General features: G+C 30.5%; 1 protein-coding gene across 3 annotated transcripts in view; it reads left to right on the forward strand.

Moving 5' to 3' along the window:
• LOC114333470 (uncharacterized) overlaps positions 1–14,045 on the forward strand; it is a 35,975-nt gene that overhangs the window by 16,636 nt on the left and 5,294 nt on the right. The window contains exon 4 of one of the 3 annotated variants that reach the window (XM_028283355.2): positions 6,238–6,897. The exons of 1 other annotated variant lie outside the window; for it this stretch is intronic. In XM_028283355.2, the coding sequence (XP_028139156.1) occupies positions 6,238–6,851 (614 nt within the window). In that variant the 3' untranslated portion in view covers positions 6,852–6,897. Of the gene's footprint in view, positions 1–465; positions 1,098–6,237; positions 6,898–14,045 lie in introns of those variants that run through there. One more of the 3 variants, XM_050652225.1, reaches the window with a different exon arrangement.

The following is a 14,045-nucleotide window of genomic DNA, read 5'->3' on the forward strand; positions in this document are numbered from 1 at the left end:
AACATAGCGCAACTTCGTCTGTAAAATAAGATTTTATAGTGCTTATTTAAAACTTTAAAAATAATTATTTGCAAATTTGTTTTTAAAGTTTTATATACAATTATTTAAATAAATAGGGAGTCAAATTTAATTTAGTAAGTCTTATGTGAAAGATTTAGCCTTTAACTTTGCAGAGAAAAATCCCATAGACCTTCATTAATAAGTGAATTACCTCAGCAGTTAAAAAAGTAGATTTTTTGCAAAAATGACCCCTTTTTAATTATTATTTAAACAATGATCCCCTTGTATGATTTGGATACTTTCTTGAAATACCACCAATTTTGTACCCACCTAAACTTTGATATAAAATTTGTTTCAACCTGTACGAATTTACATTTTGATTTACATGTTAGTGTAATTTTATTTTACTAGACTATTATTCAGCATATATTGCCCTATACTATGTAATTTCATTATATTTTCTAGTTGCCATTTGTTCAAACCACTTTGATGAAAATGCATATTTAACTGAAATAAATGACGTAGGAGCTTTAACATATATAATAAAAACCCTGGATCCTGATGCTTTACCAACACTCAACTTACCTCCAGCTGCAGAAAACATATGGATTACGAACAGTAAAACACAAGAAAAAGAGAAACACAAAATCATTAAAAATTTACAATTTTTGAAAGATTCTAATGATGATTTACAGCAGAAAATAGATATGACTGAAGCAGATATACAACAAAAAATGCAACAATTGAAAGAACACGACAAAACTTTAATAAAGTTAAGATCACAAGGTAGCGAGGAGGTGTCGTATGAAGCACTTTCGAATGTGTTCTCCAAAGCTCAGCTCAAGTTATTATTTGGTAATACAAGAGCAGTTTGGTCTGACGATGATTTTGCAGTCGGTTATACTATAAGGCATTTGAGTAACGCAAGTTTCTATAAGTATTTTACGAAAGTTCTGAATTATCCCTTCCCAGCCCGTTCAAGTATTCAAAGGTTCGTTAAAACAAAAAGTCAAATTTTAAAGAGAGAGATTATAGTTAAGAAAGAGTTGTAAGAAGTACAAAAAATTTATTTTTGTAATAAAATTTGTTACATTTTTTTTGCTAGAATATATTGTTCCCTTTCAATCAAAATCCTTAAATTTAAAGAAGAAAAGAGTTGGCCTTATGTGCTATGTAATAATAAATGGTAGATGGCTCAATCAACATACATATTAAATAAAGAACGTTTTACACCATATGTGCAATATACAAATTGCAACAATATCATTACAGCGATATTGTTAAAGAATAAGGCTATAACATATTAAAAAAAAATTGAAGGCACTCGTGGGTGTGCCGACAGAAGTGAAAACTTCTTATAGTAAATAAATTACGAGCTCAATGCTTTTCCCCATCCAAAAAGAAGTGCTATACCTATATCATACACGCGATGCGTATGCCCTATGCTATTTATGTATACATACACATAATTTATATACGTACAAAATTTATTTCAGCGAAGTGATGACGGTCGCAAATTAAACACTTTTTCCCTCATCCAAAAAGTGCACAACGTCCCTCAAGACCTGTTCACTTCAAATATTTATTTCGTCGAAGCGATGATGGTCGCAATGACGGTCGCTAATTTAATACTTTTCCCATCTAAAAAGTGCACAACGTCCCTAAAGAAATTTTCACTTAAAAAATGTATTTCGTCGAAGCGATGACGGTCGCTAATTTAATGCTTTTTCCCATCCAAAAAGTACACACGTCCCTAAAGAAGTTTTCACTTCAAAAATGTATTTCGTCGAAGCGATGACGGTTGGGATCAGGGCCGGATTTAAGGGGGGGCAGGCTGGGGAGCTGCCCGAGGCCCCCACAAAGCCGCAAACTTAAAAAAATCAGCACATTATTCACATAGAATAATTTTTGTCAATCAATTAACTGTAATATTTCGTTATATGGAAGATTTCTCTCCTATTATAATAGTTATTTATGAAACAGTTCGTGAAGTATGCTTTTTGCGAACGCACGCGATTTTTAGAGCACGAGCGACAACGGAGCGTACATAGCGTAAGTTCGCAAAAGTACTTCACGCACAGTTTCATACAATATTTTATCTACTCTTCGGTAAACAAATAAAAAAACTATAACTCTTCGTCACTGGAATTCATTTCTATTCTACAATTTTTAGAACTTTGACATTTAAAAATCCTAACTACTTTCAAACCACAAAACTGTCAACAATTTTGTTGTAAGTCATTGCTCATATTGTCATCACCATGACAACGCGAAAGTTAAGGATATTTAGTTATATGAAAGTGTGCCAAAAACCCATTGAAAGTGTGCGAAAAAGTAAATCCCATTTAAAATACATTGTTACTTCACGCACTGCTATCTATAGTGATAGTTTTCACAAACTAAAAACTGATACATAATATGACATAGAGTAGATAAATGTATTTTTGGCAAGTTACGGTCATAAAGCAGAAGATATATTTAAGACATTCTTGCAAGAAGATGATATCGATTTGAAAAGCTGCAGGGAACAGTCCTACGACCTACGACAATGCGTCAGTTATGAGTGGAAAATACAATGGTGTTCAGCTAAAATTTAGATAACACAATATCTTGGCGTTGTAGATTCCATGTGTCGCCCACTCTCTAAATTTAGTTGCTAAAGCTGCAGCGAAGTGTTGTCCTGCTGCCATAGAATTCTTTAATTTTTGTAAGGACTGTATGAACCCTATCATTGATTAATAACTACTACAACTAACTGGGTAGGTTAATAATCAATGACCCTATGTATTTTTCACTTCCTCTACATATAGATACAACTTGTTAATCGAATGTTTAAAAACGTGTTTAAGCGAGAGACACGCTGACCATGGCAGAAATATTATTGTTCCTAAAAAAGAGTAAATACCACTAGATGGTCGTCTAGAAGTGATGCCGCAAAAGAACTAAAAGGTTATAATCAGATTAAAGGAGTATTATCCAAAATTTCAAAAGATGATGGGCAACAATTTGAAACTCTTAGGGCCGGTTGTTCGAACGCTAATCAACAATGATCACTATCAAATATTTAATTACTGTCACCAAAACTGTCAATGTCAACTTTAATTGGGTTGCTGAAAACATAATTGATTAAAATTATGAGATTAGTTAATCAATTAACATAACAATTATTAACATAATTGATTAAGTAATTTCATATTATGTTTTCAGCAACCCAAACAAAGTTGACATTGACAGTTGGTGACAGTAATTAAATGTTTGATAATGATCATTGTTGATTAGCTTTCGAACAACCGGCCCGTAGCGATACAAATGGTTTGTATAATCGAGTGTGTTTACTGAAAACAGGGATATTTGCAATATTTTGGAATGAAATTTTAGAGAGGATAAACAGCACAAGTCGTATTCTTCAAGATCCAAATATTGACCTTAATTCAGGAGTGGCGGCACTTAAATCAATTAAAAAATTTATATTCTTTTAAGGAATATTTCAGAGACTGAAATGACAAAATCAGAGAAATTTAGGACTCAAAATTTTATAGCTATTATAAATCACTTCATTTCCTCTTCAAGTCATAGGCTTTCGGCATATGAATCCATTCATTCCAATTTTGGATTTTTACATTATTTGGAAAATTAAACTCCCAATGAAATTGAAGCTCACTCACTGAAGCTTAACGACAATTATAGCAATGATTTAGATAAAAAAACTAGGTGTCGAACTAGTACAATTTGTAGAATTTTTCAATTCATTTAAAGAGGAAATGGGCTCATCAAATATAAGTAAAGAACTTCAAATGTACCGACGGTTAAAAGAGAAAAATGTAAATGATGCGGTTCCAAACGTTGTAGTGACACTTCGTTTATATTTAGTTCTGATGGTAACCAACTGCAGTGGAGAGAGATCATTTTAAAAATTTAAGTTAATTAAAAATAGACTTCGGTCTATGATAGGCCAAGAGCGTTTGAACCATCTCTTTATAATGAGCATTGAACACAATGCCTTAAAGCAATCCTAGGCCTAGACATGTCCGACATAATCAAGGAATTTTCAGTTAAAAAATCTCGAAAAGTACCCGGACTTTAACCATACCATAGTCATAACAAAAATTTGTTGTAGGAGGTAGGGCCTCACACCAATTCTGCCCAGGGGCCCCCACTGCCTTAAATCCGGCTCTGGTTGGGATGTCACAACAAAAGCGATGACGGTCGCAAATTCAATGTATTTCCCCCATTCAAAAAGTGCACAACATCCCTAAAGAAGTTTTCACTTCAAAAATGTATTTCGAGGAAGCAGTGAAGGTCGCGATAACGGCAGTTAATTCAATACTTTTTCACCATCTAAAAAGTGCACAACGTCTCTAAAGAAGTTTTCACTTCAAAAACTTATTTCGTCGAAGCGATGACGGTAGCTAATTTAATAATTTTTCCCCATCCAAAAAGTGCACAACGTCCCTCAAGAAATTTTCACTTCAAAAATCAATTTCATCGAAGCGATGACGGTCGCTAATTTAATACTTTTTTCCATCCAAAAAGTGCACAACGTCCCTCAAGAAGTTTTCACTTAAAAAATTTATTTCTTCGAAGTGCTGACGGTAGCGATGAAGGTCGCTAATTCAATACTTCTTCCTCATCTAAAGGTCCACAACGTCCCCAAAAGAAGTTTTCACTTTAAAATTTATTTTGCCGAAGCGATGACGGTCGCGATGACGTTCGCTAATTCAATACTTTTTCCCATCTATAAAGTGCACAACGTCCCTAAAGAAATTTTCACTCAAAAATTTATTTCGTCAAATCGATGACGGTCGCTAATTTAATATTTTTCCTCATTCAAGAATATTTTAAATTTAAGTACTTCTATACAATTTATGTATACATATACAGTAGAACTCCAATTATCCGGATTAATTGGGACCGGACCCGATCCGGATAATCAAAAATCCGGATAATTGGATTTTTCTCGAAAAAGGCCTTTTCCGGAAAAGAAACGTAATTACAGCCAAACACAATGGAGAACATATACGGTATTTATTATGAAAAACAATATAGTATACACAACAATATGTAAATGATAAAGTTTACATTACGTAATATTGACACACAATACTGAATCACAGTAAAATGAATCATTTTTTTACAAGATTTTTTCTTTTTCTCAATCTGATCCGGATAACTGGCGATCCGGATAATTGGAGTCCGGATAATTGGAGTTCTACTGTACATTATATAGATACGTACAAAATTTAGTTCGCTGAAGAGATGACGGTCGCGAAATAAATCCTTTTTCCCCATTGTAAAATATGTTTTACATTTAAATTTAAATACTTCTATACAATTTATATATACATACAAATAATATCTAGCATAAGCGATGACGGTCGCAATGACGGTCGCGAATTCAACGCTTTATCCCCTATCCAAAAATCGCACAACGTCCCTAAAGAAGTTTTCACTTCAAAAATCGCTTAAATCCGACGACAGGTTTAGGAAATTCGAGACATCAAAAATTGCCCATTTTTATGGTGGCGCGTTAATTTCTTGGAATAGTGTATTACACAAATTACCTTTTTAGTACTTTTCAATAATAGCTTACTCCAACTAATGGCGGTATGTTTGGAACAAATTTCTGGTTTTGAGATATTTAATAATATGTCCTGATAGACCCCACCTGTCCACTCGTGATACTTTTGGAAGTTATGATTCATATACTTGTAATGCAGTTTTTTCGGTTTTTGATCTAAAATATAATATTTATGAAAAATTTAAGAATAAATATGACAAACGAAAATATCGGAAGGAGAGGTTTAAACACTTATTTAGCTCGAGCTGTATGACAATCAGTGTTGCACACCCATGAGTGTATACTCCCCTTTAAAATTAACGCTTTTGGTTAACGCTTTAACCGTGGTAACACAGATTTTTGTTATTACATTTTTTCTTTTCACCTAAACATTATATCAAAAGGAATATGAATCTATAATGTAATTAATACAGGTCATATTTTTCAGTTTCAACCACAGATGTCTTCTTACTAATTTAACTAATAAATCGTTGTTGTACACCCAATTGGTAGTACAACAAGAAAAATTTTGAGTTTTGTTCTCCACCAGTTTGGGTAGACATATACAATATTTTGAGTTTTCTGAAAAAAGTCTGACACTTAACCTGTTAAATCTGATATGCATTATTCAGCATATATTGTTCTAGCCTAGATTATATTAGTTACATTATTTTTTCTAGTTGCCATTTGTTCAAACCACTTTGATGACAATGCATATTTAACTGAAATAAATGACGTAGGAGCTTTAATATATATAGTAAAAATCCTGGATCCTGATGCTTTACCAACACTCAACTTACCTACAGCTGCTATCCTCCAGCTGCCTCCAATTATAGAAATCATATCGATTGAATACAGTAAACCACAACAAGAAAAAGAAAAAAACGAAACCATTAAAAATTTACAACTTTGGCAAGAATCTAATGATGCTATACAGAAGAAAATCGATTTGGTTGAAGCAGATATACAACAGAAAAAGAAACAATTGAAAGAACACGACAACACTTTAGTAAAGTTAAGATCACAAGATAGCGAAGGGTTGTCCGATAAAACACTTTCGAATGTGTTTTCCAAAGCTCAGCTCAAGTTATTATTTGGTAATACAAGAGCAGTTTGGTCTGACAATGATTTTGCAGTCGGTTATTCTATAATGCAGTTGAGTAACGCAAGGTTCTATAAGTATTTAACTAAGGTTCTAAATTATCCCTTCCCTGGCCGTTCAACTATTCAAAGTTTCGTCAAAACAAAAAATCGAATGTTAAAGAGACAGATTGTAGTTAAGGAAGAGTTGTAAAGAGTACAAAAGATTTATATTTGTAATAAAATTTATTACATTTTTGTTTGCTAGAATATTGTTCCCTTTCTATCAAAATCCTTAAATTGAAAGAAGAAAAATTTGCCCTATGTGCTATGTAATAATAAATGTTAGATGGCTCAATCAACATATTAAATAAAGAACGTGCCATATGTGCATTATTGGGACAGTGCCAGTTCGGAAAAGCGACACCTATTTCTACGCTCTGAAACTTTATTCACACTTTTAATTATATTTGCCAATCATATTAGTCCTGGTTACTGGACAATGGTCAAGGCCGTAGCCCAAAAAAATTATAAGAAGAAAAAGTAATATTAAGGTTATGTTATTAAAAGGTAAACAATTGTATGTAGTAAATACAATTAATTAAATTTATTTTTATACAGAGTGTTTCATTGGGAAACGGAAATACTTTAATGGTGAATAGAGGTCACTAAGGCGGTTCTAGGTATACTAAATTTTTTGCCCTACCGACTTTTATATCCGAGTTACAGGGTGTTTTATAGATTTTGCTCATTTCTTTCCTAAGCCATAACTTTAGAATCACCCTGTATATTTTTTTAATATTTGGTACACATATCTCTCATTCAAAACCCAAACGACCGACATACTAAGCACAAGAAAAATCCAGGTCCGTATTAACAAAAAATTATAAAATAATTGTGACCTTAAAACAACACCCTGTATATTGAAATTTTGAAAATCTGTTTCCATATTTGAAAAGAGCACAAAAAACTAAGTCTAATAGTTCGCTTCGATTTTTCGACCAGACAAATTTTATGAAATTATATTGAATTTTTTTAAGAACTCCACATTAAAAAGCAGGTATTATTAACTGTTAATTATAAATTATTAAATTTATTGAATAAATACTCATTTTAAAATGAATCAATATTTATTTAACCCATTGGAAAGACCCAATTATTAATCACAAGAAAAATCCAGGTCCGGATTAACAAAAAAACAAAGTAATTGTGACCTTGAAACAACACCATCTATATTGACATTTTCAAAAATTGTTTGCACATTTGAAAAGACCACAAAAATCCGAGTTTATAGATTCACTTTGATTTTTTGTGCAAACATTTATTAACTTTAATTTTGAAATTAAATATATTTAAATTTTTAAGAACCCTGAAATTACTAAGCAGGTTTTTAAAGCACTTTTATTAATAAATCATTCAAGTTAATGAATACATACTAATTTTAAAAATAATCATTTATTATTTACAGCAGGACACAAGAAAAATCCAGGTCCATATTAACAACAAAATACAAAGTAATTCTGACCTTGAAAAAACACCCTGTATATTGAAATTTTTAAAATACGTTTTCACACCTTAAGAGAGCACAAAAAACTAAGTTTAATGTCCCGCTTTAATTTTTTTGTACAGACAATTTAATGACATTACTTTCGAAATTTTTATTATGAGTTCCCAGAGTTCTTAAAAATTTCGACATAATTTCAAAATTAAATTCATTAAATTGTCTGGCCAAAAAATTGAAGCTAACGATTAAACTTAGTTTTTTGTGGTCTTTTCATACCTATGTGCAAACGAATTTTGAAAATTTCAATATATAGGGTGTTGCTTCAAGGTTACAATTACTTTATATTGTTTTGTTAATCCGGACCTGGATTTTTGTTCTGATTTGTAAGCGGGTCGTTCGAATGTCGTAAATAAGTATTGATTATTTTTAAATCGGGTATTTATTTAATAACTTTAATAATTTATTGTTAAAAGGGAAAATTAAAAATCTGCTTTTTAATTTCAGTGTTCTTAATAAAAGTATCCATATATTTAATTTCAAAATTAAAGTCATTCAATTTCATTCACAAAACATTAAAGCAAACCGATAAACTCAGATTTTTGGGGTCTTTTCAAATGTGCGAACAAATTTTGAAAAAAGTTTCAAGATCACAATTACTTTATTTTTTTTGTTAATCCGGACCCTGATTTTTCTTGTGATTAATAATTGGGTCGTTTCAATGTGGTAAATAAGTATTGATTAATTTTAAAATAAATATTTATTCAATAGTTTTAATAATTTACAATTAAAAGTTAATAATACCTTCTTTTTAATGTCAGAGTTCTTAAAAAATTCAATATAATTTTAAAATTAAAGTCATAAAATTGTCTGGCCGAAAAATTGAAGTGAACGATTACTTAGTTTTTTGTGCTCTTTTCAAATATGCAAACAAATTTTCAGAATTTTAATATATAGGGTGTTGTTTTAAGGTCACAATTACTTTATATTTTTTTGTTAATCCGGACCTGGATTTTTGTTCTGATTTGTAAGCGGGTCGTTCGAATGTCGTAAATAAGTATTGATTATTTTTAAAACGGGTATTTATTTAATAACTTTAATAATTTATTGTTAAAAGGGAAAATTAAAAATTAAAAATCTGCTTTTTAATTTCAGTGTTCTTAATAAAAGTATCCATATATTTAATTTCAAAATTAAAGTCATTCAATTTCATTCACAAAACATTAAAGCAAACCGATAAACTCAGATTTTTGGGGTCTTTTCAAATGTGCGAACAAATTTTGAAAATTTTGAAAAAAGTTTCAAGATCACAATTACTTTATTTTTTTTTGTTAATCCGGACCCTGATTTTTCTTGTGATTAATAATTGGGTCGTTTAATGTGGTAAATAAGTATTGATTAATTTTAAAATAAATATTTATTCAATAGTTTTAATAATTTACAATTAAAAGTTAATAATACCTTCTTTTTAATGTCAGAGATCTTAAAAAATTCAATATAATTTTAAAATTAAAGTCATAAAATTGTCTGGCCGAAAAATTGAAGTGAACGATTAGACTTAGTTTTTTGTGCTCTTTTCAAATATGCAAACAAATTTTCAGAATTTTAATATATAGGGTGTTGTTTTAAGGTCACAATTACTTTATATTTTTTTGTTAATCCGGACCTGGATTTTTCTTGTGATTAGTATGTCGGTCGTTTGGGTTTTGGATGAGACACATGTCTAGCAAATACCAAAAAATATACAGGGTGGTTCTAAAGTTATGGCTTAGGAAAGAAATTGGCAAAATCGATAAAACACCCTGTAACTTCGTTATTAAAGTCGGTAGGGCAAAAAATGTAGTATACCTAAAACCAACTCGGTGACCTCTACTCACAATTAAAGTATTTCCGTTTCCTAATGAAACACCCTGTATAATAATTGCATATCATATTAATATTGTGGAGCAACATAATTTTTCTTCTTCATTGACAGTAGATATGAAATATACGTCAATTTGACGATTTAAATTGACAATGAATTATTTAAGAAAGTTGCAGGATTTCTCTGCTATTCGCGCACGATCGTTTCTCGTATCCACTCCAAGTACTTGCACACAAATTGCCACAATATCATTACAGTGATATTGTTAAAGAATAAGGCTATAACATATTAAAAAAATCACTTAAATCAGACAACAGGTTTAGGAAATTCGAGACATCAAAAATGACCCATTTTTATGGTGGTTCGTTAATTTCTTGGAGTAGTGTATTATACAAAATAACCTTTTTAGTACCTTTCAATAATTGCTTACTCCAACTAATGGCGGTATTTTTGGAACAAATTTTTGGTTTTGATATATTTAATAATATGTCCTGATAGACCCCACCCGTCCACTCGTGATACTTTTGGAAGTTATGATTCATATACATACTTGTAACGCAGTTTTTTCGGTTTTTCACCTAAAATTTAATATTTGTGAAAAATTTAAGAATAAATATGACAAAAGAAAATATGGGAAGGAGAGCTTTGAACACTTATTTAGCTCGGGCTGTACGACAATCAGTGTCGCACAAACTCCCCTTTAAAGTTAACGCTTTAACCGTGGTAATACAGATTTTTGTTATTAAATTTTTTCTTTTCACTTAAAACATATCAAAAGGAATAGGAATCTATAATGTAATTATTACTGGTCATATTTTTCAATTCCAACCACAGATGTCTTCTTACTAATTTAATTAATAAAACAAGAAACATTTTGAGTTTTGTTGTCCACCAATTTGGGTAGACAAATACAATATTTGGACAACGTGGAATGAAGTAAGGGGCATCCATAAACTACGTCGTAAGAAATTTGAACTTTTTAATACCCTCCCTCCCCTCCATCGTAATTCGTCGTTTACATACGAACACCCCCCCCCCATGTCGACCTCGTCATTGCAGTTCACGACCACCCTTTCAGTGATTTAAAAAAATTCAATGTTATTTCTGTTTTTTTAATCAACCTTGAAACTTTATTTGCGAATGTATCATAACAAGATAACAAGAACAATTAAGGGGATAGGCGCAAAATTTTGGTCCAATGCTATTTAATTGCATTAGTTTTTCGAATCCTGAGAAAACTAATAAATATATTTGAAAAATATAAACGCAGAATGAAAGATTACATTATTACCGAGGGCTGAAAGTCCCTTAGAATAAACAAAAGGTTTCTTTTGAATGAAATTTTTGAACTTAAAAATCAGACTAAATATTCTCTTTTTTTATCCCTGTACCTTATTAAAATAAATATTATTCGCTCCGAGCGTTAACAAAGTGTCAAAGCAAAATCGACCGACCTGCTCATGGTGGCGGTTTTTTGAAATTTTATAAGGACGCTTTGTGTATGTTTAAATAAGACATTTAAAAAAATGCCGTGTCACGCTAGTGATATTATGTATTAATATAAACAGAAAATAAAAACGCACTATAAATTCTTCACTTTCCAATATTGATTATCAGTTTGATTTTGTATGCATTACCTCACTATCGCAGTTTATGTCAATAAATATTTATTAACGAAAAAGAAAATATTTTGTTGCACTATAAATTACAGTATAAATTAATAACTAATGAATTCTAACAATTGTATTCGGTTATTATCACTACAAAATAAAATATTCAAGTTTAACAAAATAATCCCATAAGACTCAATGTTAAAACGTCCTTACAAAATCTGACAGCGTATCACGTGACTGTACGTAGAGGGGAGACGCACGGAGCCAATAGATGTTTTCAGAAACTTTTGGCCCTCGGTAATAATGTAATCTCTTTCTGCGTTTAAATTTTTCAAAAATTTTTATTAGTTTTCTGAGTATTCGAAAAAAATTAATGCATTTAAATAGCATTGGACCAAGATTTTGCCTATAAATCTTCTCTAAGTATAAATACGACTTACTAACTAAATAGAACACAATATTTTATTTCCATTCATTCTTTCAGAACTATTTTTTCACACACAGTATGCAGCACATAAATGAACTAACAATTTAATATTGTTTGCTTCCAGACGTTTTTCTGTATATATGGAAGCGCTTGTTTAAACCCAAAGAACAATGTCTTATTATTTGTTGTCCTGTACAAAAGTGCTACCTAATATTATTTTAAGGCTGTGACTGATAAAAACGAAATGTATGCGATAAAAGTATCTATACTCTGGGCTAATTAGCAAAATTCATGGAAAAGTTATTTACCAGCAATTTTATTGCTCGAATCGAATTATAAGATCCTATATATTAATAATATAGGTATGCAAAGTCCGCAGATAGTGTGCTACTTTTTTTATAAACAAAATGGCGCCGACAAATCGTAGTTTTTTCAATTATTGCTCTATAACTCAGAAGGTTTTAACTTTACAAGAAAAACACCCAAATAAAAATTCACCCCAAATAAATTCTGCATAGAGATATGTTTTTCACGATTTGCTCCGACGAAAATTTTCCTCGGAAAATGCGGGTTTTCCTAACAAAAACTCTAATTTTCAAATAAAGTTTTAGGTAAGTAATTATTAATCAATAACTAAATAACTTAGTGACATCAAAGCTTTCTTGGTATAGATTATAATTCCAGAAGCCGGTGAAAATTAAACGAATATTTTAGCAACAATTCAATTGTTAATTAACAATTTACGATCGCAATAATAACTAAAATAATCATGATACATTGATCAAACTTATAAAGATGAGATGCTTATTTAATATTTTATCGACAAAATAAAAATTTTTCTTTTTTTGCATAATCTATAAATTTTGAAAAAGAAAATAGTTATAATACGCTGGTATAATTAGTAAAGTACAAAGAAAGGTTATTTACCAGCAATTTTATTGCTGGAATCGAATTATAAGATCCTATATATTATTAATATAGATATGCAAAGTCCGCAGATAGTGTGCTACTTTTTTTATAAACAAAATGGCGCCGACAAATCGTATTTTTTTCAATTATTGCTCTATAACTCCGAAGATTTTAAATTTACACCAAAAATACTCAAATAGAAATTCACCCCAATTTAATTCTACATAGACGCATGTTTTTTCCGATTTGCTCCGACGAAAATTTTCCTCGGAAAATGTGGGTTTTCCCAACAAAATCTCGAATTTTAAAATAAATTTTTTGGGCCAGTAATTATTTATTAATAATTATATAGCTTGGTGAAATAAAAGCTTTCTTGGTATAGATTATAAATTCAGAAGCCGGTGAAAATAAAACGAATATTCTAGCAACAATTCAATTGTTAATTAACAATTTACAGTCGCAATAACAACCAAAATAATCATGAGACATTGATCAAACTTAGAAAGATTGTTAAGGTGTGATGCCTATTTAATATTTTGTCGACAAAATATACATTTTTCATTTTTTTGCATAATCTTTAAATGTTTTAAAAAAATTGTTATAAACAAATTAACATTTCTCAGAAATTATTTATTATATTCTAATTTTAAAAAATACTTAAAACTCATATTTCATAGGTCTTGAAAATGAATGCTTTAAAAAAAAATTCCAACCATTTGCCAAAAAGTTATGAAACAGCAAAGTAAATATACGATTTCTTCGTTGTTTATAATTTGTTTTAATTGTTTCAAAGCTTAAAAGTGAGTCTATGGTACAATCTAATTACTTACAAAGAATGTCAAAAATTAGTGCAATGGTTATATTTTAATCAAAGATTAAAAATACTTTTTGTTGTAATTTTTAGCGCAAAAGTAGGCCTGATACAGAGTCGGAGCTAAAATGTTCACTCGAAGCGACTGACACGCAGCATGTATTATTTATAAAAGTGTACGTCTCGCGCGGCCGGTCGTCGTTCCGAGTGAAAATTTTTGGCTACAGTACTGTATGATTCTACTTTCGTGCGTGTAAATTACAAAAAAATATATTTATAATCT

This window comes from Diabrotica virgifera, chromosome 5 (assembly GCF_917563875.1).
Source record: "Diabrotica virgifera virgifera chromosome 5, PGI_DIABVI_V3a".
NCBI classification, from domain to species: Eukaryota; Metazoa; Arthropoda; class Insecta; order Coleoptera; family Chrysomelidae; genus Diabrotica; species Diabrotica virgifera.